The sequence below is a fragment of the Nanorana parkeri genome, unplaced genomic scaffold, assembly GCF_000935625.1.
Source record: "Nanorana parkeri isolate BGI_ZX_2015 unplaced genomic scaffold, ASM93562v1 scaffold25, whole genome shotgun sequence".
Classification (NCBI taxonomy): Eukaryota; Metazoa; Chordata; class Amphibia; order Anura; family Dicroglossidae; genus Nanorana; species Nanorana parkeri.
The window spans coordinates 1,635,953-1,661,119 of NW_017306293.1; the positions used below are offsets into that span (position 1 = coordinate 1,635,953).

The following is a 25,167-nucleotide window of genomic DNA, read 5'->3' on the forward strand; positions in this document are numbered from 1 at the left end:
ACTCGGTGTAAAACCACTTGTACATTTTAACATATCAAGGTGCCCTTTGATCTCAAAGACAACAAAAGGGTTGAGATCTGCAGGGCATATTAGCATGCTAAACAAGTGTCAGAGAAGCCCAATTATAATTCGATTCGCATCTGGGTGCACAAATGTATACTTTTGGCTAATCATATTTCTTCCAATTTTCCCACCATATTATTATATAGATGCATTTATTTCAATATGGGCCTTGGGATTTCTTACAGTTGCTCCTTAAAATTCCTACCAGACCTAAAGGGCCTGGTATGACTTTTGGGGGGGGAACCCCACATACTTTTTTTTTACTTTTTAACTTGGGGTCTCTCCTAACATGCCAACCAGACCTAAATGGTCTGGTATGGTTTAGGAGGGGGACCCCATGGCATTTTTTCCCCTTTGTTTGCATTTTATTTATTTTTTGCATTTGGTTCAGTCATTCTGCTCGTTACCTCGCTGAGCGGCATTCGGCTATTCACTTACTGCCGTTCTGCCCCTATGAAAATACAGCAGTGAGAGAACTGCCGGAGGTTCGGCTCATCCGATCCAGATGTTGGATCGGCGGAGTCGAACGTGTTCTTCATTTCGCCTGAGCTGAACATGCTGAGCATGTTTTCCTGAACCGAGGGCCGCCGCAGCCAACTGATGTACAGCTGAAATCAGCCGTACAGGGCGGAAGTGAATAGCTGAATGGTGTTTGGCTCACTTCACATCGGCTTGGTTATTTACTTGGCTGCCTTCCGCAGCTTAGTGAATAACCCACTTAGTTGTAAACACCCTTTTTGCCAATGCAAGTTGTAGTATGCAGCCCTGCAGTAGCCGTCAGCACAGCAGAACCTTTGATGCCTTCATCTTCTCCATATATGATAAGATAATATCAGCCATTATCAGTCGCATTAACTATTCTTTTTTTTTTTCTTTAGGTGATAAAGCACTTCCCTCTACCTCTTTTACCTTCTCTCTCCATCATGTCCTTTTTTCTTTTTACCCTGTTGCTCTTACCTTCAGTTACTGTCACCACATCTCCTCCAAATTCGTCCACCTGTGGACCAAGTCCTGAACTAAATGGAGAATGTACTGATGGTGTGTTACTTCCTGCCTGGTTGCCACATCCACCATCAACAGGTGATCGAGCAGCACGCGCCATTGTATATTTTGTGGCACTGGTATACATGTTCTTGGGAATGTCCATAATAGCTGACCGATTTATGGCATCTATTGAGGTCATTACTTCACAAGAGAGGCGAATCACATTCAGACACCCAAATGGGGAGGTGACAGTAACAAGTGTACGCATATGGAATGAAACAGTTTCCAACCTTACCCTAATGGCATTAGGTTCCTCAGCTCCAGAGATTTTACTTTCTATCATTGAAGTAGTTGGAAGAGGCTTCGAACCTGGAGACATGGGACCCAGCACCATTGTTGGCTCAGCTGCATTTAACATGTTTGTTATAATTGGACTATGTGTTATGGTAGTCCCTGATGGTGAAACTCGTCGAATTCGTCACCCACGGGTTTTTGCAGTCACAGCTTTTTGGAGCGTCTTTGCATATGTTTGGCTGTTCCTCATTTTGTCTTGGTCCTCACCGGGAGAGGTGGAGATATGGGAAGCACTACTGACATTTTTGTTCTTCCCAATATGTGTCCTACAGGCCTGGATAGCTGACAGGCGGTTGTTATTTTACCGTTACTCAGGAAGAAGAGCAGGCAGAGCAAAGTACAGAGCTGGCAAAAGCAGAGGAGTTTTGGTTGGTGCAGAAGATGCAGTTGCTCAAGAGGATGCAGGAGAGATGAGCATGGCTGGAAATGAAAGAGCTGTAGATTTTGAGGAGGAAGAGGAAGAGGAACGGAGAGATATGGCCAGAGTGTTTAAAGACATGCGTCAGCGATTTCCTGGTAAAGACATGGAACAACTTATGGAACTAGCAAATTACCAGACACTTGTTCAACAACAAAAAAGCAGAGCATTTTATAGGATCCAAGCCACGAGGATGATGATCGGTGCAGGAAATGTACTAAAGAAGCATGCAGCAGATCAGGCAAGGAGAGCATTGACAGATGGTGGGACCAGAGATGACGTGGGTAGGCGAGGTGAAGAAGATGATCAGTGGACAGAGGTGGAATTTGAACACACACATTACCAGTGTTTTGAAAATTGCGGAACAGTTAGTGTTTGGGTCTTTTGTAAAAGAGTTAATGGTGAAGGGGCTGTTCAGGTAGACTATAGAACTGAAGATGGTACAGCCAATGCGGGGTCAGACTATGAATTGTTAGAAGGCACACTTGTGTTCCAGGCTGGTGAAACCAGAAAAGAACTGCGTCTGGGCATTATTGATGACGATGTATTTGAGGAAGATGAACATTTCTATGTGCAACTGAGCAACCCACGCAGAGCAAGAGGTGTAAAGGAGGGGCAAGGTAGAGTAAGGCTTGGGGCTGGGAAGAGAGCCACAGTGACTATATTTGATGATGACCATGCTGGTATCTTTAGCTTTGACTCAAGTAGCATGAGAGTAAGTGAGAGTGTGGGTACCATGAGGGCAAAGGTGGTACGGGGGTCAGGAGCAAGAGGGAAAGTTGTGATTCCTTACAGGACAAGCGAGGGAACAGCAAAAGCAGGAGAGGACTACCTGGAAGTGGCTGGAAAAGTGGAATTCCAAAATGATGAGACCACGTGAGTATAGTTTAACAATCTATTATATAAATAAATAGTCATATATCAAAGAAGTGCTACCATTACAAATAATTGCATCCAGACGAACTGTAACTTGTACAGTTCATTACAGTAGAAGTATGGCTTTATCATCTTATTCAATTGCTATATAACATTCCTATGTTATTTTCTATTGATGTTTTATATATTAATAAATGTTATAAACTGTCTTTTTACATATAAATGTGAGTGTGATGGGTAAAGATATTCATTAGAATGTTATTCAGGTTTAAAAGGCTTACAAACATTTTTAAAGGAAAACTATTGTTCAAGAAATCCCATCTGTAAAGATAAATGTACAGATAAATGTTAACAAGGACTTTACAGAAGCTTTTTAACCGTTTTCTATATCAGAGAAAGTACAAGTGCTGTTATAGATATAAACTGCTGTGTTCAGAAATAATCCCAAATAACCTAGAATAAAATACAGGAGGCTAAGACATAAAGTGCAATTTAGAGGCTACAGTTTATTTTATATAAATAGCTGATTATCAAATGCTAAGGGAGTGTTTATATTCAAACTTTTACACTGTAGCATGGGGAGTAATACTATAGCCACTTTAGATGTAATGTCTTTTTATAGGGTAAAACCATACTAAAGGCATGTTTTAAAGCCCAACTTTAGTTTAAATCAGTTACAGTACATTCTAGGTGCATCAAATTTTAAAAAAAGGTGTTTGCCTACTTTTTTGAGGGGAGAGAACCCAAAAATATTTGCCTTTGTTAACTTTTGTGCTGATATCTTTAAAGCTCAGCTGAATTTTCAGTTTAAATTAGCTAAATTAGTTACGGGTATATCAAAGCAAAAGGTGTTCAAAGTCTTATAGTTTGTTTACTTTAGAAAGCAGGCTCAGTCTGAGAAGAAAGGCCTGTCCCCTGCCAGCATGCTGTAAAGGAGGACCCTTGCCCTCTATGTGGAGGCAGTTGTCTCTCCACAGTGGTCGAGACCATCCCATCCTGAGTCAGAGCTAGAGCTCTACATTCAGCGGGGGAGAATGAGCTTTGGTAAATTAATATTCTAGTCCTTATCATCTATTGGTTATATAGTTAAATTAAATGACTTCCCAATATGAAGTAGGAAAGGTGTTTAGGTCAGAATTGACAACTATTGTTAAAAACATTAGCCCACATGACCAGGAGGCCTGTTGACGAATGAGCCTTTCAGGGTAGTCAGGTATAGCAGTGGTTTTTAACCTCAATAGCTGTTGATAGAAAGCTAAGATTCAAGCTTTATTTAGGGCCGTGGGCCTATTCATAAACATTGTTGAAATTATTATTTTTTTATTATCACATTTTAACTTATTTCATTGCAAATGTTTACATATATTTACACTAAGAGTTTCCAGGATCAGGTTACCATGGTAAAAATCAATTGAAAAGTAAATATTGAAAAATAGTCAGATTGGTGAACTAAACATTCAAAAAAGCTATGTTCCCTTTCTAGCTGCATAAATGACATCACGCTTAGGGTGGGAATTCTTGCTAGAAATCTGAGTGAACAATCCGGTGAAAATCTTTATAAATTGGCAGAATCTACCTAAATAATATTATCAATCTACCTACAAATGTTAATGGATTATTCATTTAATTCCAAATGTGGCAGAAATGAGCATGATGACAATTTATAGAGGGAATCTATAAGAATATGATATTTCTAATATCATCCGTAGGTTGTGATTTTGAAACTGATACTGAACAATTATCACAATTTTCTATTTTTACTGAAAAAGTCAACAATGCTTGCTGTTTGTTGGTTGGCTACCTAAACAGGGCCGCCCAATCCTTGGATGCCAGACTCAGTACTTTAACAATGAAGTACATGGCTTCCAGAACTAAGGGGTCTATTTACTAAGCTGCCATAGGCAGCCGAGTGAACATCCGACCAGGAGTGAAGTGAGCCGAACGCTGTTTGGCCATTTACTTCAGGCTTGTACGGCTGATTTCAGCCGTATATCGGCTTGCTTCGTGTGGCTTTGGGTCGGCCGAACATGCTCAGCATGTTTGGCCGACCTAAAGTGCAGAAGGAGTTCGACTCAGTCGATCCAAAATCTGGATCGGCAATGCCGAACCTCCGGCAAGCTACTCGCTGCTGTTCGGTCTATTCTCATAGAAGTGTTTGTCCACTTTTTTAGTAAAAGTTAAAAACCTCTTTAAAATGTGAACCTTCAAAGATTTTGGGTTCACTCCATTCATTAATATAATTTTCATTTTTTAAATCATTTTTCCAGTTTCACCTGAGAATAATTCATTATCCTTTAGTGATACTTGAACTGATTTCAGTACTTGTCAGTACTGTTCCTTTAAACAAGTTTATTAATGTGAACTTGATTTGGCCTAAAATGTTTTAAGGTAACAACATGCTGAAGTGCATGTACCTTGGGGTGTCCGCTTAGCCCCTTGGATCCTTGGCCCAGTTCTCAACTGAGTTGAGATAAAGACCAGATACACCCAACAATAATTCTTACCCTTTGTCATTTAGCGCTCACAGTACAGAGCATCCGCTGCCCACTGAAGTACTGGCATTTAACAGTTAAATAGCGGCGGGTGAGTCTTAGCACTGAAAGGAGGCAATAATCTTGGCTTGTGCAAAAATGAAGGCCGCATTTACAGCCAAGGCCTAAATGGTGTCCATAGGTACACAGGGGTCAAACTAAGATTATCACAGGTACTAGGAGAGACCAGGCCAAGTTCAATTTTAATTTCTCCTATAACTATGCATTCTTTTTTTGAGTTCTTGTAAAACATTTTTGGGTCATACTCAAAGATCTTTGAGGACATCTCTGAGGAGATCACTGTTTGCAGGGAGAGATAATCTGTATAGCCCTGTTAATCTTGGATCTCCTTATATTTCTTTATTTCTTGTGTTTACTCTGACTGAAAAGCATTTCAAATCCTATTGCTCAAAATGAAATCTGTTTTTTTTTTATGAAGGCAGAGAACGGGATACATTTGCTGTTATTCCATACTCAGCAATCTGCCTCTCATCTGAAAACAGGCACTTTTACGCACCAGCAAACACTGCATTTTCACATTTACCCTCTGCGCAGGGCATGTAAAGCTTAGAGCACTAATGAACAGTGCATAGTCTGTTTAATGTATATATATAATCCAAGTACTTTGTTTCTTTGTAAATTACCCTTTGTTTATGTGTGTATTATGGTGCATGAAATGAAGCACATTTTGCTTCTGTTTTATTTATTTTTGTTACCTATGTAGAGTATACACATTCTTCAATAGCTCACATGTCCAATATTTAGTCCCTGTTCACACCCGGGCATTTTGCCACCCAAAGCTAAGTGCGACAAAACTCTCAACACTAGAAATCCCATTCATTTCTATGGCCCCTGTTCACAAACAGTATATAACACAGCGCCAACAGCTTGAGTCCAGGAAAGGAGACAGTCTGCAGTGATCGTGATATAAGACGCTAACAAGGCAGCTCTCAATAGGTTTTAGGGAAACCTCAGCACTGCAAAACAAAACGCCTCCATCGCGTAAAAACTTTTTATTAAAACAAATATAAACAAGTGCAATGATACTCACAAAAGTCGAGTTAAAACAGCCGGCTGCCCCTCATGTTCATATTATTTCATGCCTGTTTTAACTTGATTTTTGTGAGTAGCATTGCACTTGTTTATATTTGTATTAATAAAAAGTTTTTTATGCGATGGAGAAGCTCTCTGTGTTTTGTTTTGGACCCTGTTCACACCTAAGAGTTTCGTCGCAAGCTGTAAAATGCCGAATGCTGGAAAAGGTACACAAGCTTCTTTTGGGCAGATTACAGCACGTTTGGCCACATAGACTTCAATGGAAGCGCATTAAAACGTGCAACACAAAAGCGCTTTGCACATTTCTGTGCGCGTTTTGTGTGCGTTTGCGCGCACGTTTCCTCATTCACACCAATGCATTTTGATCTGCTCAATAAAACATGTGTCTTAGTCTTTTTGTGTGTGAAACTAACAAAAAATGTGAAAATATGCAAAACTCACAAAACCCGCAAACCATGCGAGGGAAAGACGTGCTTAAAAACGCGCTTATTTACTTGCGGAAACGCTGATGCCTACGTGTGAATGGAGACTTAGGGAAGGTAGCATGATAGTTAAAAATGTTACTGTTGACTAAGATGAGATTGAACACTCCTGAGACTTCACAGTAATTCATCGGAGGAAAAGGTGGATTTTGGCAGTTATAGCCAGACTGTGAATACAGAAAGGGGAGAATCCAGTACCACCCCAGGGTCTAATTTGTAATGCTCCAAAATTATTTAATTTCCGATTTCGAAAAAGGTTTTGTTTTTTTATGTAAAAATGATATGAAAATTAGCTGTAGTGCGGTAACAAGACCTTCTCCAGATATTATGTAACAAAGAGATTTGCGAAAGCGAAGCTTTAGGCACCTCAGCAGATGAAGAGCTCCAGGCACAGCAGATAGAACATGTAAGCGATGGGGAGAGCCGAATGGTGGGGGACATTGAGGTAATCATAATATGTTAGATATGTAGACAATTACAATTACTACATGTGATGCTTGCTTTGGTGTTTGTTTTACTGTATGCAGTCAGAAGCATGCTCTTCAGTCCTTCTAAAATTCCAGTACACTATAATTATGCTTAATTTTCATCATCACAGCCTTTATGAATTAATTAAAATATTTTCTGTAACCTTTATCGTCAGCTTTGGCCCAGTGGAGCTTACAATCTATTTTCCTCAAGCAAAGTATCACCTACATTAACAATAAATTGTTAAAACTGGTTTAAAGAAGAACTATTACAAATACCTGTACATTTTAGGGGGGCGGGGGAGGGGGGGGGGATTTATAAAAACTGTTGAAGACAGAATCTGGAGCAGTTGCCCATAGTAATCGGTCAGCTTCCTTCTTTAGTTTGGTCAGTTAAGCTTTGATAATGAAAGATAGAAGCTGATTGGTTGCTATGGGCAGCTGTTCCAGATTCTGTTTGCTCCAGTTTTTAAAAATCCCCCACTTTTTATTCTGATGACTTGATTTCTATGCTGTTGTTTAGAGAATAAATGCAAAAAAATATTACAACACCCTGTACATTTTGGGGGGGGGGGGGAGGGGGGGGGGATTTATAAAAACTGTTGCAGACAGAATCTGGAGCAGTTGCCCATAGTAATCGGTCAGCTTCCTTCTTTAGTTTGGTCAGTTAAGCTTTGATAATGAAAGATAGAAGCTGATTGGTTGCTATGGGCAGCTGTTCCAGATTCTGTTTGCTCCAGTTTTTAAAAATCCCCCACTTTTTATTCTGATGACTTGATTTCTATGCTGTTGTTTAGAGAATAAATGCACTTTTAGACAAAGTACACTTTTTCCTTATGCCCCCCTTCCCTGACCGAAACAATCCCACCCTCGCCCTCAACAGATCTTAACTTACAGAGATCCAAGGGCTTCTGTTCCGCTGTTTGTTGATATCCAGCGCTGCAAGTCTCTCTTTATTGGCCAGGTCCATTTCCCAGTCACGATAGTTCTATGCAAACCAAGTTATCCAGCAAAAGTGACAGGGACCTGAGTTGTGAAAACAATGAAACTGCTAGAGACAAGGCCGCCATCAGGGGGGTACAGTCAGTACTAATGAGAGGGGTCCAGGTGGCTGGGGGGCCCAGGTTTCAACCAAGCCGTTTTTACTATAGATTAATATGTACCGACAAGTTGGTATGGTCCCAACACCCTGTGTATGTGCAGGAAGGGGTTTTTTTTCCAAAGAGCGGAGCAAGGCAGGAGACGAGCACAGCTGCTGGACTGGAAAGGTAAGTGTTAAAGCAGCTACAAGAGTGGGGAGGGGCGTCTGCAGAGACACACTGTGTGGCTCTTTACTTTTTAAATTAAAAAGGAAAGCAGATGTTGCCCAAGGCTAAAAATTGTCCCGACGCTGGGGTGGGGACGGGGCCTTTGCCAGCGTCGAGCCCCTATTCAGCCTTGGGCAACAGCTGCTGTCCTCTTTAATTTAAAAAGTAAAGATCCATACAGTGTCTCTGCCATTGGTCATGCATCTGATCATCCTATATGAACATCATGTTTATACAATATGATCAGATGCATGACCAATGGCAGAGACACTGTGTGGATCTTTACTTTTTAAATTAAAGACCACCCAGAGCCTGCACTGATCATCCAAAGCCCACAGTGACCTCCGCACTGACCACCCAGAGCCCGCACTAACCACACAGAGCCCGCACTGACCACCAGAAGCCTGCACTGACCACCCAGAGCCCGCATTGACCACCCAAAGCCCGCACTGACCACCGCACTGACCACCCAGAGCCCACACTGACCACCCAGAGCCCATGCTTACCAGCCAGATCCTGCGCTGACCAAACAGAGCCTGCACTGACCACCCAGAGCCCACACTAACCGCTCAGAGCCCGCATTGACCACCAAAAGCCCACACTAACCACCCAGAGCCTGCACTGACCACCAAAAGCTTACACTGACCCCCCAGAGCCCGCACTGACCACCCAAAGCCCGCTTTGACCACCGCAATGACAACCCAGGGCCCGCGCTGACCACCAAAAGCCCACACTGACTACCCAGAGCCTGCACTGACTACCCAGAGCCCACACTGACCACCCAAAGCCCACACTGACCACCCAAAGCCCACACTGACCACCCATGACCACTGCACTGACCACCCAGAGCCCGCACTGACCACCCAGAGCCCACACTGACCACCCATAGCCCGCGCTGACCACCAAAAGCCTAAACTGATCACTGCACTGACCACCCAAAGCCCACACTGACCACTGCACTGACCACCCAAAGCCCACACTGACCACCACACTGAGCACCTAGAGCCCACACTAACCACACAGAGCCTGCACTGAACCATGCATTGACCATCACAGAGCCCGTACTGATCATCCAGATCCTGCACTGACCACCCAGAGCCCGCACTGACCACCCGAGAGCGGCACTGACCTCCAGAGAGCCCCACTGACAGCCAGTGAGTCCCCTTGACTGCCAGGGAGCCCGCACTGACCCCCTGAGAGCTTGCATTGGCCACCTTAGAGTCCGCACTGGCCACCTTAGAGCCTAAACAGCCTCCTGAGAGCCTGCACAGCCCCCCTGAAACCCAGCACAGCCCTCCTGAGACCCTGGAGACATCAGGTCGTGAACCCAGAGCAACACAGAGCATGCAGCTTCATTGTATGCTGTATAAAATATTGTTGGGATTTGTAGTCCTCTATCTGGTGGAATTATTCTGCAGTGCTTAACAATGTATTGCTTTGATTTGAGGTCCTCTATAGCCGGTGCCATTCTGAATTGCTTTATAATGTATTGCTGGGATGTGTAGTCCTCTCTAGCAGATGGAATTATTCTGCAGTGCTTAACAATGTATTGCTGGGATTTGAGGTCCTCTATAGCCGGTGCCATTCTGCATTGCTTTATATTGTATTGCTGGGATTTGCAGTCCTCTATAGTAGGCGGTATTCTGCATTGCTGTGTAATTTATTGCTGGGATTTGTAGTCCTCTATAGTTGGCGGTATTCTGCATTGCTGTAAAATATATTACTGATATTTGCAGTCATCTATAGTTGGTGGTATTCTGCATTGCTGTATAATTTATTGCTGAGATTTTTAGTCTCTCTACAACTTGGAGTCAGTCTCAGATCTATCAGGCTCACAGCTGCAGCCGGCCCCTGGCACTCCACCACTGACTCCAAGCTATAGAGTGACTACAAATCACAGCCCAGACAGGAGGGAGAGGGCCCTGGTGACCATCAACATTTTCCATAAAAAAGCACACCGATATCCTCAGTACCAGGTCCATGATGCTCTTAATCCGGCTCTGGGGCCCAGGTCTAAAGCTGTGTGAGGGGCCCCAAAATTTCCGATGGCTGCCCTGGCCAGAGAAGAATAAGCAGTTGCAATAATGGTTAAAAAAATAAAACTATGTGAATGAAAAATCTGAGTTGCAAGCTCCTCTGTTGTAAAGTTTGTACCAACCCACCAATGTCAGACAGCTTGATCTGCAAGTAAATGTGGAAAACATATAAATAAAATAATGTGCAATAAGTAGAAATCAATGTACTGGATGTGGTTATTACATGCAATAACTGCTCACAGTTAATAAAATACAGCATCTTTCCCAAGATTGGCCTTTAAAGACACCCTCAAAACAACAGCAGAATATACAGCAGCTTTAACATAATTCCCTGCTTAGTATAAAACTAGAAAGAGAATTTATAAGGGGAGAATGGCAAAAGCCGAGATAATTTTAAACCTGTAACAAGGGAAAGGACTTCAAAGAGATGAACAGGGTGTTCAGGAGAATATTTTCTCAGAGTAATAAAAGAGTTTGTTTTCCCCACTGATTTGTTATTCTTAAATTAAGAATACAGGGGTTACTGCAGTGTCATAAACACAAATCTACAGGAAATATATATGTACAGTATATGAAATACGCTTGGCTTCATTATCGTAGCAATATAACTGCAACTGACAAGTACCATAGCAAAATCAGTAGAGGACCCCTGTCTCTGCAACCTCTAGCATAAAGACAATCCCACTTCAGTGCCATTCAATGGCAGCATACTAATTACTTTATTAACAACAGATAGTGATGCCTAAGTAATATTCATGTTCATTATATCCAGACTTTTTTGCTATGTGCTAAAGTGGACCTTTACCCATATCTTTAAAATAACAACAAACACAGAGAAGCGGCCGCCGCTGCTGCAGCTACGATCTCCTGTCAGCTCTGCCGATGCACGTGACAAGGAGAGGCATCGCTGTACAGGCTCCTCGACAGCCTGTATGTTCCTCTGCCCACCACTGCTGCTATTGGCTGGGAGGGAGAGTGCAGCACCGTCATTGGCTGCCTGGGTACTTTCAGCAGAGCGGTAAGGGACCTGAAGAGAAGGCACAACAAGGCTGCTTGGGGCTTCACATGGAGGAGACATTGATGCTTCCCCCTCCCCCCCACCACCACCCGGAGAGAAAGAGGAGGGCATGAGGACATAGCACATCACCACTGTAAGTCTCTTTTCTATCTTACACTGCTGACCTCTGCACTGCGTCACATTACTGACCTCCGCACTCTGCGCCACCTTACTGACCTCCGCACTCTGCGTTACATTACTGACCTCCGCACTCTGCATTACATTACTGACCTCTGTACTCTGCGTTACATTACTGACCTCCACACTCTGCGTTACATTACTTACCTCCGCACTCTGCGTTACATTACTGACCTCCGCACTCTGCTTAACATTACTGACCTCTGCACTGCATTACATTACTGACCTCCGCACTCTGCGTTACATTACTGACTTCCGCACTCTGCGTTTATTATTATTGCTCCCTCACTCAGCCACGCTGCTGGGCCCGGCCGGCCGCACCGAACAATCGGGACCCAAAGCAGAGGCTGCATTGTAGTCAGGCAAATTAGGCGGCTGCCTCAGCCCACGCTGGGGCTTTGCAGCTGCCTAATTTGTGTGAGTACCGGCGGTCCAAGGCTTGCAGTTCCCGAAACATCCCAGTAGCTCTGTAAAACTATGGCTCACACTTGTATTGTAATAGCAGCAGAGAGTTAAGATGTGCTGTGCTGTGATGTCGGGCCCTGAAGGAACATGATAAGTGCTCTATTTGACTCTTTACCACCATTCCAGAAATCACTTTAGCAAGCCAGTGTAACTTTAATGAGCCAAAGGCTTGAATTCTCAAGTTCATGTCAAGGTTAAAAAAAAAAAATAGTAAAACATAGTGTAGTGCCAAGTGAAATAAAAAGTTATAAAAGTAACAGGAAATACTCACACTGTTAGAGAAAGGATAACTGTTTAAATAAGATAAAATATTGTAAAAACAATCTAAATAAAGCATGTAAGAGAATTATGGTGAAAACCATAAGTAAAATCTCTGTAGTTCAACATAGCTGGATTAATTAAGCCATAATCAGTCGGTCGGACGTACATAGAAGACTAATACAAAGAGACAATGAAAAAGGGAGATGCTACTGCTTCTTGGTCAGCAAGCTTGGGAAAATGAGAAGCTTGTTAAAAGGCACGTCACGTATTTCGTTTGCTTGGAGATGGTGCTCAGTATTCTCTAGGTGAGGTGAATGAGATGATGTGTGGGTAACAGAAAGGGAATGAGGGACAGTGCTCTGAAAGAAGAAAAATAGATAGATTGGCAGTAATAACAGGCCAAGATGAACAAAGTTAGAAAAGAGGAGGGGAGAGAATGAGCAATGGTACTAGACTCTAAGATTGTTAAATATGCGACAGAGGGAGTATTAAGAGAAGTAGAGAAACGATAAAGAATGAAAACAAAATGATGGATGCAAAGAGGGAGGATATGGCAATAAGGCAATAAGACAGGCAATAAGACATCAAGAAATGAAGTTAATTCCAGGGATGCTGACAAAGGGGAGAGATAAGTAAGAGGAATAGTGGCAGAAAGCAGATGGTAATTGCTAACTTTTCTCCTGAATGACAGGTGTCACCTGGTGTTAGATGTCACTGATATGATGATAAACACGAACAAACATCTCATAAAGAAGGATACAGGATTCACTCTCTGAAAGCTTAGGATACTACATCTGTCCCACATGACCTAATTCCTAAACATGATCATAATTCAGTTCTTTCTCACTCAGAAATAGAACAATCCACCTGAGGTGTCACTGTAGGAGATCATGATGTAATTCTAGGGCACTCATAAGACCTATAATGAGACACTGACCTAAAATGACTTGACACCTGCAAGGTAGAATAGTGTATTTCTGTTATACTATATTCACAAGGCAAAAATTCAAGCTTTCTATAGTTTCGGATACCTGCTGATTTTAGTGTATGGAGATGTATGCGATAACATTTCCCTGTAGAAAATTGTTTCGGTTTTTGTTTAAAAGTGATTACAGAAACATTTGGTGTCTCTTGACTGTGTTTGCCAGTGCTTCCAGCTCCCACTATCAGAAAATGCAAAATAATGGACCATTAGGTTTAGTACCAATATCTCAGCACTGTGATATTAAAGTCAACATATTGTAAGCTATTTTAAATGCTGATTAAATCACTTATACTGTAGTACCTCTGTTCACTGTATGTTTACTGTGTCCTCAATTATGAATGAATGGGAAGTGATCTACATCACCTCCTGTTCATTCATGATTGTGGTTATAGTAAACATACTATGTCCACAAGTTATGAATGAACAGGAACACTCAGTATAAAGGATTCCTGTTCATTTATAACAGGGGCTGCAGAAAAAGAGATTAAGGACTCTGTGTCCTCAATCTCTTTTTCTATTTTAAAAGGGAAATATCAGGGGTCTGTTTAGACCCCCAATATTTCCCCGAAGCCACTAAAAGTAAAGTAAAAAATATTTAATAAAAATGAATAAATAAATAAAAATGAAATATAAAAAATTTAAAAGTTTATAAAAAATAAATAAAAATTAAATATTTTTAAAAATGTGAAAAAGTTAGAATAAAAAACATTTTCGGTTTCGGCCTGACCTTTTTTTCCATTTTACACCTTACTGTGAGCAATTATCATGGATGAGTGGTGAGTGAGCTGTCACTTGCTATATAGTATTGTCTCACAATGAACATGCAGAACTGCATTGCTGGAAAGCCTTGTATGTCCTAAACTCTTGAATACACACTCTATAAGATTCTATAGAAAATAGGATAACATTGTATTTTCAAAATGGAACAAATGCCTTATGTGCAAATTTAACACTAAGTTGACCAAGAGCTTCCATGCAGAGCTTTTCAGGGATTTGGATAGAACCTCAGCTAGCTGGAGGATAAAAATATCTGTCAAGTGCCTTTACATAATATGAAGCATGCTAGGTCTTGGGGCAATTTTAAAGAATGCTAGATTGTTATAGTCTATTCATAATGTTGGATTGATAATGGACAGAATATATCCAGGTTATAATCAGCAAAATAAATTTGTGTGGTTAATGTTTTGGAAAAAGACATGGCTTTATTTTTAAATGTCCTAAATATAATAACTTTGACTAACACGAAAACAAAACAGAAACATTATGAAATGCTTACCCTGATTGTCACTAGTGGAAGGCAAAGTTGGCCCTGTAAATGGAAATAATTGGAACAAATTATATTTACCTATTCACATATTCTCATACTGTGAAGAAGTGGAGATGTGGCTCACTGCTTTTGAAAATGGACCTTGATGTAGCTAATTAATGTATAAATATAGTAGCATCGCCAACCAAAGCAAAATTCACTTTGTCGAGAGCACTGTTTGTTCTTACTAAATTGCCATTGTACTTAGTTATGTAATAGTACATTATTTATATTTATCTATATTGTACATCTAACTGGAACAGAACATAAAATCATACTGCATCTACATTTTGCTACAAAATATTTCCACGCAAACCAGCTTTTACCTAAGTTTTATTTCTAAGTGTTTCTGTAGTTTAACCATGCATTTTAGGTATAAACACGTCAATGGGATCTAAATTTGGTTCTATTTTACCACTAGCTGCATTTAATTTTGGAACTGACTCATGCCACAGTGTCTTCTAACAATGAAGTCGGATTCTTCTTTGCAATTTATTACTTTCTGGGATCGTTTCATTAAATAGAAGAGTGGGCTGAACACTACTTAGAATTAAAAAGAGGAAGTACGGTAGAAGTACCCTACATATATATCAGCCACAATACAACATTTACATCTTGCAGTCCTTCTTTAAAGTGTGCCACTTCTGTTTTTATGTATGTTTAGCTTGCTTCTATTGCACATATGACCTAATTTAGTAAGGGTAAAATTATAATGATCATGTGCTTTGTGTATTAACTCAAACAATCAGATTTAGTTTTTTGTGAATATGGATTCAGTCTGCCTGCAGAGGGGTTATTCTCATTTACATGTTTCGTTATTAAATTAACCAGATAGATTTATTAAATCCATCTTTAATATTTAATGCTAGGCTATAATCCATAACATTTGCATTGTTAAATGATTAACACATCTCAGAAAAATTGAGTTCTTGTGTTCTGAAAAGTGTTCTGAAAGAAGTTAACAGGGTATTAGAGAAAAAAGGCTACAATGAAGTATACATCATATGTTAATAAACTCTAAAAGGGCAACTTGCTAATACTGCACTTATAAATGTTCACTATAATTGTCATTTATGGCAGACAGTTTTTCAAGGACAAACCTTCATAGTTTGAGATTCCCTGAGCAATTCTAGAATAGCTGTAAATTATGGAATACTAATTTATATGACCATTGTGTAATTAGCAACACCAAAGGCAAAAGCATCGGCGCTGACACACAGAGACCAACTGTAGTGCACAATGTAATCGATTCCATGGACCTTGTTTGTATGAGACCTCTGTTACTTGACTGTACAGTGGCATCAGCACTAGTAATGCATTCATTTGAGTTGACCAAGAGCTTCCATGCAGAGCTTTTCAGGGATTTGGATAGAACCTCAGCTAGCTGGAGGATAAAAATATCTGTCAAGTGCCTTTACATAATATGAAGCATGCTAGGTCTTGGGGCAATTTTAAAGAATGCTAGATTGTTACAGTCTATTCATAATGTTGGATTGATAATGGACAGAATATATCCAGGTTATAATCAGCAAAATAAATTTGTGTGGTTAATGTTTTGGAAAAAGACATGGCTTTATTTTTAAATGTCCTAAATATAATAACTTTGACTAACACGAAAACAAAACAGAAACATTATGAAATGCTTACCCTGATTGTCACTAGTGGAAGGCAAAGTTGGCCCTGTAAATGGAAATAATTGGAACAAATTATATTTACCTATTCACATATTCTCATACTTCTGAACAAGTCCTCAAAACGGTTAAACATTGTTACATCTGATTTTGGACGTTCCTGGCATTCCAACTGCTGTACTACTGTATATGTTCTGGGATGTCTTGCTGTTATATTCATAAAAGTTCATCAGTTGTGTTTCCATAAGTGGCTTGTTTCAAATTCTACTCCAATATGCTTCATTTGACAGGAATAATGAGACTGTCCTGTACTTCAGCTTTACCACTCAGGATAGACAGATAGCAAAATGCAATTTATGCTCACAACACATCCGCAAGCATAGCAGTAATATTTTGATTAACCAAACCAGGGAATAAGAACGGCAGTCTTCAGTAATGGAATAAATATATTTTCTTCATGTTTTTTTTTGTTATTAGTAATGAGTGTAATAAATAAAGAAAGAAAATATGTACAAAATCACTATGCATTCACTTTAAATGAGCTAGATATTAATTCATGTTCCCAAGAGGACACTGTTACAATACGATTGCATATGGTGTTGTATTATATTAACAATGCATATATATTAATGAATACATTACACTAAATATTATTATGCTACACATTTTTTTACACTCTATTGGTTTTATAGTCAGTATTCACACGTGCATGATGTAAGTAACAGGTATAAATGGTGCCCTGTATTCTTGAGCTACATTAATAAAATATTTTAATATTTTTTCAGTCCAGTAAATAATCATATTGCATATAAACATTATGCAGTTTTTTTTTTTATCCAGGCAGTAGGTGAAGCTCTAGGTTCCTTTCATTGCTCCCTGCCTGAGAGAATCCTGTTGTTTACAGAGATTAATAGCTCAAGGTGACATTTACACACAGAACTGGATGTATCAGAGCAGTGACTCCATCCTTATCATAAGGTTCTGTTCCAGGTTTCAGTATGAAAATTTCATTGAAATAGGTCAACACAAGGAATGCTACAAGTGGTTTCCCCAAATTCAATTAAAAATGCAACTTTTAATGACTTCCGCAATCTCAAAATTATTCAACCCTTTCATGGCAAGCATCATTAGTACTTTGTAGAGCACCCTTTTGTTTTATGACCTGCTGCAAATGAGATACACAACCAGACACCAGCTTCTGGCAGCGTTCCTGATAAATCTTAACCCATTACTCATGAGCAATGGCCACCAGTTCACTATTATTCTTGGGTTTGCGTGCTGCAACCACCTTCTTCAAATTCCACTTGTAGTTCTGGCATGGAAACCTTCTGTGATTAGTACACACCTGTGCAAACTGAAACTTCATTCCCTGTTGCCACCAAGTCTTCCTGCAGGTCTTTTGCAGTGTTAGGAAATCCTGGGAGAAATGTCATGCCCTCCTTGAGGAAGCTAAAGCTTGGGCGTCATTGGACATTCCAACAGGACAATGATCCCAAGCATACCTCAAATTCCACCAAGGCTTGGTTGCAGAAGAAGTCCTGGAAGGTTGTACAGTGGCCATCACAGTCACGTGACTTGAACATCCCATAGAAAATCTCTGGTGAAATTTGAAGAAGGTGGTTGCAGCACGCAAACCCAAGAATAATAGTGAACTGGTGGCCATTGCTCATGAGGAATGGGTTAGGATTCCTCAGGAACACTGCCAGAAGCTGGTGTCTGGTTGTGTATCTCATTTGCAGCAGGTCATAAAAACAAAAGGGTGTTCTACAAAGTACTAAAGATGCTTGCCATGAAAGGGTTGAATAATTTTGAGACTGCAGAAGTTACTAAAAGTTGCATTTCCAATTGAATTTGGGGAAACCACTTGTAGCATTCCTTGTGTTGACCTATTTCAACTGCTTTTATTTGATCTGTTTCGAAAAGCTGAAAGTCTGTAAATTTTGCCAATAAACCTGAGTTGCAAACGGGGTTGAATAATTTTGATTACAACTGTATATATACAGTATATATATTCACATTATAACATTTGTTTCAGACTAATAATCTTTATAAAAAATAGGTTGGCCCAAAAAAGATTATAGGTTTCTTTTTAGAAGATTGCCTGCATGTGTTTATCTTTTTTTGGGTGATTTCCTTTGTGTTGTTGCAAAGGACAAATTTGTATAGCATTCTGAAGTCTGTGTTGTTGCTGTACATGGATTAACTGAACAGAGTTCATGCTGTAACTGTTCATGGTACCCTATTGTGGAATGCAAAGATATTAAAAACAATTGATTTAGCATACTAAATTAAGCAGATCTAGTATACTTTGAGTAGGCTATTGTCGTCATGTAAAGCATTACCTCTATGCTTGTGGGAATATGATCTCCATTCAACCTGCTCGCCTACTGACCCGCCTTCGGTCAGCTGAACATTCTAATTCTAATCCTATTTCATAAAAGTAAAGTAAACAGCTAAATAAACAGTTGAAATATGTATTAGTTTATTGTTTTACTAGCCAAACCATTTGAAATTCTCGAGAGCCAATCTCGAAATGTATACACACCTGACACACTGTACAGTCCGGAGGCTGGCACACTTCTTTCCTGGTTCAGTGATGCAGTTTCCTTTCCCACCTTATTCACTGGACAATTAATTAGTGTCATTACCTTTGTCCTATTAGCAGGGGCATGCTTCAGGAAGCAGTAAAGCTGAACCAAGAGGTAGTAGACTGATCTACTTGGCTGTACAATGTTGTAGAGGTATGTACAGAAAATCAGAAGTTTTGCTGTAAAGAATGACAGATCCTTTGTAATATGTATCAACCAGAAAAGGAGAAAGCTTTTATTAACAATTTTCTCTGTTTATAGGGGATACATAGAGATACAGATAATTGATGATGAAGAGTATGAGAAAAACAAGAACTTCCTTATTGAACTTGGGGAGCCAGAAATGCAACGAGGAGGTAAAATAATCAAGCAAGGGGGATATATAGATCCAAGCCATGGAAAGGAGTGAAATAATTAGGTATCAAATCAAAGCCCATAAAAACTAACAGAAAAAGTCAATTCAATTATGAGTAGAAAGCTAATCGGTATAGTTTGCCTTGTACAACGTATTTAATATACTGGTCTAATTTCCTTGTCCCTGCCTAGTTGTTTGTGAGTTGCATGTGGCTTAATACAAATACATTGGATGTTTCTGCTAGCACCATTTACTTAAATGGCAATAAATTATACACTTCTTAAAATCATGATGTTATTCATAGAATTTTACTTAACATTATTAGACATGCAGTACTGTGCAAAGGTTTTAGGCGGGTGTGAAAAAATGCCGTAAAGGAAGAATGCTTTAAAAAATAATTTTATTATTTATTTTTATTAATTTACAAAATGCAAAGTGAGTGAACAGAAGAAAAATGAAAATTAAATCAGTATTTGGTGTGACTACCCTTCTGCTTCAAACCAGCATCAATTCTTACACTTGCACAAAGTCAGGGATTTTGTAGGATTAGAGTCAGGTGTATGATTAACCAATTATACCAAGCAGGTGCTAATGATCATCAATTTCATATGTAAGTTTAAAAACAGTATTTAACTGAAACAGAAACAGCTGTGTAGGAGGCTTTAAACTGGGTGAGGAACAGCCAAACTCTGCTACTACGGTGAGGTTTTGGAAGACAGTTTCATGTCACAGGTCATACATCATACCCTGTTTCCCCTAAAATAAGACCTACCCCGAAAGTAAGACCTAGCACTATTTTTCAAGATTCCTGTAATATAAGACCTACCCCAAAAATAAGACCTAGTTTGGTGGTAGCATGTGAGGGGAAACTTGAAGAGCAGGAGATATGGTATCAGCCTGCAGGGACGTACTGTATTAAGGGGATGACAGGGGACTCCCTCCGGCCAGCGCAGTGACAGGGAGTACGCCAGTACCATACTTCACCAACTGCTGTCCCCGAAGGCACTGCTTAATGTAGTAGGTACTGTACTGTAATGTGTACCGGTAAATGGTACTGTACTTTACCGCGCTGTCCACTGTCTGATGTCCCCACTGCTACCACTGCCCCTGATGGCAAAGGAAGCCGGCGCTGTAGAAAGCAAGGCTGCGGTGGCAGATCGAGCAGAGCCGCATTAGCTGATACTTCCTCTATAGCGCCGGTTACTGTGACAGGCGAAGTAATACCAGATAACTTTGGATTCTTGTACATGAATAACTTTAGATTGTTCATTTTGTTGCACATTAAAAAATAAAAATAAGACATCCACTGAAAAAAAGACCTAGGGTTTTTTTGGGGGGCAAAAAAAATATAAGACAGTGTGTTATTTTCGGGGAAACACGGTAGCAAGACTGAGCACAACAACAAGACACAAGGTAGTTATACTGCAAGGTCTCTCCCAGGCAAATATTTCAAAGCAGATTGGGGTTTCAAGATGTCTTTTGAAGAAGCACAAAGAAACGGGCAACGTTGAGGACTGTAGACACAGTGGTCGGCCAAGGGAACTTAATGCAGCAGATGAAAGACACATCATGCTTACTTCCCTTCGACATCAGAAGATGTCCAGCAGTGCCATCAGCACCAAACTGGCGAAAACCAGTGGGACCCAGGTTCACCCATCTACTGTCTGGAGATGTCTGGCCTGAAGTCTTCATGGAAGAACTGTGGCCAGAAAGCCATACCTCTGACGTGGAAACAAGCCTAAGCAACTCAACTATGCACGAAAACATAGGAACTGGGGTGCAGCAAAATGCCAGCAGGTGCTCTGGACTGATCAGTCAAAATGTTAAATACTTGGCTGAAGCAGGAGGCAGTTTGTTCGCCAAAGGGCTGGAGAGAGGTACAATAATGAGTGTCTGCAGGCAACAGTGAAGCATTGTAGAAGTTCCTTGCAAGTCTGGGGCTGCATTTCTGCAAATGGAGTTGGAGATTTAGTCAGGATCAATGGTGTCTTAATGCTGAGAAATACAAACAGATACTTATCCATCATGCCATACCATTAGGGAGTCGTGTGATTGGTCTCAAATTTATTCTGCAGTAGGACAACGACCCTAATCATACAGCCAATGTCATTAAGAACTAACTTCAGCATAAAGAAGATCAAGAAGTCCTGGAAGTGATGGTTTAGCCCCCACAGAGCCCTGATCATCGAGTCTTGAGGCAGTCTACATCCACAGAAGATCTGTGGTTAGTTCTCCAAGATGTTTGGAACAACCTACCTGCCGAGTTCCTTCAAAAACTGTGTGCAAGTGTACCTAGAATATTTGATGCTGTTTTGAAGGCAAATGTTAATTTAGTTTGAATTTCTCGTGTGATCATATATTTTCCATTTTGTTAATTGATAAAAATAAACTATTAACACTTTTATTTCTGAAAGCATTCTTACTTTGCAGCATTTTATAACACCTGCCTAAAACCTGTTTGCACACTACTGTATGTTAGAAAACTGGTTCACAATCACCTGTTATATATGTTCACAAGCAGGCAGTGGACTCCAAGTCTAATCCCCCTTTTCTCTATATAGGGGAGTCTGGAGAAAAATGGGTGGTGTGCACCAAAAGTGGTGAAGAGATTGCTGGAAGTCCCAGCTTAGGGGAGCACAGCAAGATGGAAGTGATCATTGAAGAATCTTATGAATTCAAGGTGAGAAATATTGAGTTGAGGAACGGCATGAGTGCAATCGGTATTTCATTTACTACAGGGATGATTCAAAAAGCACTGCACTGCAGCCATACTGCTTTAATCATCAAAAAAGCATCAGGCACACTGATTTGCTTTACAAATGTACATTGTGGTCTGCTGGCTTTGGAAGTCTGAAGCCTGGGGAGTGCAATAAATGTAAATGGGAGAAGTAGGAAAAGTCACATGACCAACTCTCCATTTCTGGAACTGTTTCTGCTGCATTAAGCAGATATAAATCTGTGGGGCACCACTGGCTTCACACTGAGGCCCATATTTTATGAATGGGCTGTCAAATGGTGCTGCCGTGTGTATAGTTAAGTGGAGTATACCGGAGTGGATAAGGTTATCTGCTCTCCAATTGAAATATGTCTCTAAAAGTCTTCAAATGTCTGTACTCCTTTCACTGTTGCCATCATTGTTTGACCAGTACTTTGATCACACTGTGCTGTCACCATGTTCTCTGCCTGCCTTGGCCTTTTGAGTCTATGTTGTGATTTTGCCATGTACCCCCTTTCCCGTTTTGCAGTTTCTTCTGTTTAGCATATTGTAATCATGACAGATATTCATCCTCCTTTCTCATTGTACCTGGTGATGCTGAAATAATATCCCAGTCTGTAACCTTTACATTGCGTTATACTTAACCTGTACTCCTTTGCTTTGCACATAGAACACAGTAGACAAGTTGATTAAGAAGGCAAATTTGGCTTTGGTTGTTGGAAGCAGCAGCTGGAGAGAACAGTTTGTCAGTGCAGTCACAGTCAGTGCAGGTAAGCATGTAATGTATATTGTCTGCATGTTAATCTCTCAGTACAAAATGCCCTTTATCACACAAACAAATGTCATACACAATAAGCCATGCTTATTTTAGTGCACAAGATACCTTGACACATTAATGATATGATATACACTAACTGCTAATATGCTTACTATCTTTTGCACCAGTAATCTACACCCACACGTGCTTTTTCACTAGTATCCCGCATCCATGCCACTAACTTCTTTCCCTTTTCCTTACCACTCTTCCTACTGGCATGCTACTACCGCACTGCTTTATTTTTTTCCAAACCCTGAGTTTCTCCTTTCCTCCTCTTCTTTTTCATTTTTCCTTTTGTATTGTTTTTTGTCTTCTTTTTCCACCACTTTTCTATCCTATTATGCCCCGTCTTCCCTTTCTGCATGTTCCATCCTGGGCAGGAGATGATGATGATGAGGAGAGCAGTGAGGAAGGGCTGCCCAGTTGCTGTGACTACATCATGCATTTCCTGACCGTCTTCTGGAAGGTTCTCTTTGCCTTTGTGCCCCCCACTGAGTACTGGGGGGGCTGGGCCTGCTTTCTGGTCTCCATCTGCATCATTGGGATCCTCACTGCTGTCACTGGCGACCTGGCTGCACACTTTGGCTGCACTGTTGGGCTGAAAGACTCCGTCACCGCTGTGGTCTTTGTTGCTTTGGGTACATCTGTGCCAGGTATGGACTGTACTGTCATTTGGAAATGTGTTGATGCTGATTTATTGTGGTGGCAATGGGGGTTGTTTTTGACTGTTCAATAAGGTAACCATGAACACAAAAATGTAACAGGTTTTCTGCTTTACTTGTTTCCAAGTAAAGCAGGTGGCTGCACTACAATTTACACAGAGGCCAGTCAGTAGTATGTGATAAGGAGGGAGCATGTTCTGATCCCTGATTACATGCAGTCTGTTCTTTCTGTGATTGGTTCTTATATCATAAACAATGCAGTTTACAAATGCCAGAAAGTGTGAGCATTATTAGTAATCCTAGCTGTTTCAATTATAAACACACAATTGATACTTTCTAGGCCCTGGCATGTGTTGCCACGTACAGTAACACTAAACTCAGGAGTTAAACCTTAAAAATGCATTCAAATACCTTAACTATTTACAATGCTGTGTCTTTTTTGTGTATCACTCAGCTGTAGATCCTCAAATAATTTCTAAATTCATGCTGACACTGTCCTTCCTTCTGGAGGGTGGCTACCTTTGTTCCCTATGTTCCCTGTGTGTGTTGTAAAGTAGCCACTGCTCCAAGCTTGCTCCCGTGATGGACTACAGTCTCAGTACAAATGAGTAAACTTAATGTGAGATTATAGTCATCACAAGAGTGAGCTTGGAGCGGTGGCTACTTCAACAGCAAAACACTAAACTTAAAATGGTTAGAGTATTTTAGAGTATTAGAGTATTGCATAATGCCCTTTAATATTGAACAGATAAAGTACAACTGTTATTGTGATCAAATTATAGCAGTTTGATATTGTAGTCTTGTCCTAGTTTAAACTTCTAGGTTGGAAATACCAAAATTGTATGCTGTTCTTGAAGGATTTAAGAAGTCAATATTATGACATAGCAGGGTGATTGAAATGACAACAACCAGACAGGATTGCAAGACTCCAGGAGGATTATTTATGACCTCCGCTTTGAGTAAAGAAAATCCATAAACCTTATTGGATTGCATGAGTTGTTAATGATTTGGCACATATATTGCATAAGAAAATTTCAAGATACAAGGTACAAGATAAAATAGGTATCATTGACTTGTGTGGTACCCAATCTAATTTTTAATGTATGACTCTTTGTAAAAGTTCCCAAGTCAGAAGCTGCTAGAAAGCCCTGTATGCCATTCCCCTCTCTCCAAACACCATGTGCCTCATTTTAGCTTGTCTACAGCCCAAGAGTATTGATGATGTTACTTCCATTGATCTGTGCAGTTGGGTACCTAGTATATTTAATTTCCCAGCAGATACATTTTTATAAACAGACACTTCTATTAAATTCATTTATTTGTAATAATATTTTTATTAAAAAAAAAAATTATGATAACCCAAAAAAATTAAGACAGTCATTGTCATGTCCCCTTACTTTGGTGGTCAGTGGAGAAACAGCCCCTTACAATTTTGTGTATCCCTCAACAGTGACTTGCAAAGGTATTCACTCTCTTGAAACTTTTTCTGTTTTCCTGCATTCAAAAACTTGGAATTCTGGGGGGTTTGTGTCATGCGAAGTACACAACATACCTACAACTTTGTAGGTACAAAATAATTATATTGTGTTATTGTGATACAAACAATAATTAA

At 40.2% G+C, this 25,167-nt stretch overlaps 1 protein-coding gene across 1 annotated transcript in view; it reads left to right on the plus strand.

Annotated features, from left to right (window-relative positions):
• LOC108794054 (sodium/calcium exchanger 1-like) overlaps window positions 1-25,167 on the plus strand; it is a 31,888-nt gene that overhangs the window by 5,422 nt on the left and 1,299 nt on the right. Inside the window, exons 2-6 of the mRNA XM_018565030.1 lie at window positions 942-2,695; window positions 19,267-19,361; window positions 21,922-22,040; window positions 22,747-22,846; window positions 23,274-23,546. Coding sequence (XP_018420532.1) covers window positions 987-2,695; window positions 19,267-19,361; window positions 21,922-22,040; window positions 22,747-22,846; window positions 23,274-23,546 — 2,296 coding nt within the window. The 5' untranslated portion in view covers window positions 942-986. The remainder of the gene's footprint in view (window positions 1-941; window positions 2,696-19,266; window positions 19,362-21,921; window positions 22,041-22,746; window positions 22,847-23,273; window positions 23,547-25,167) is intronic.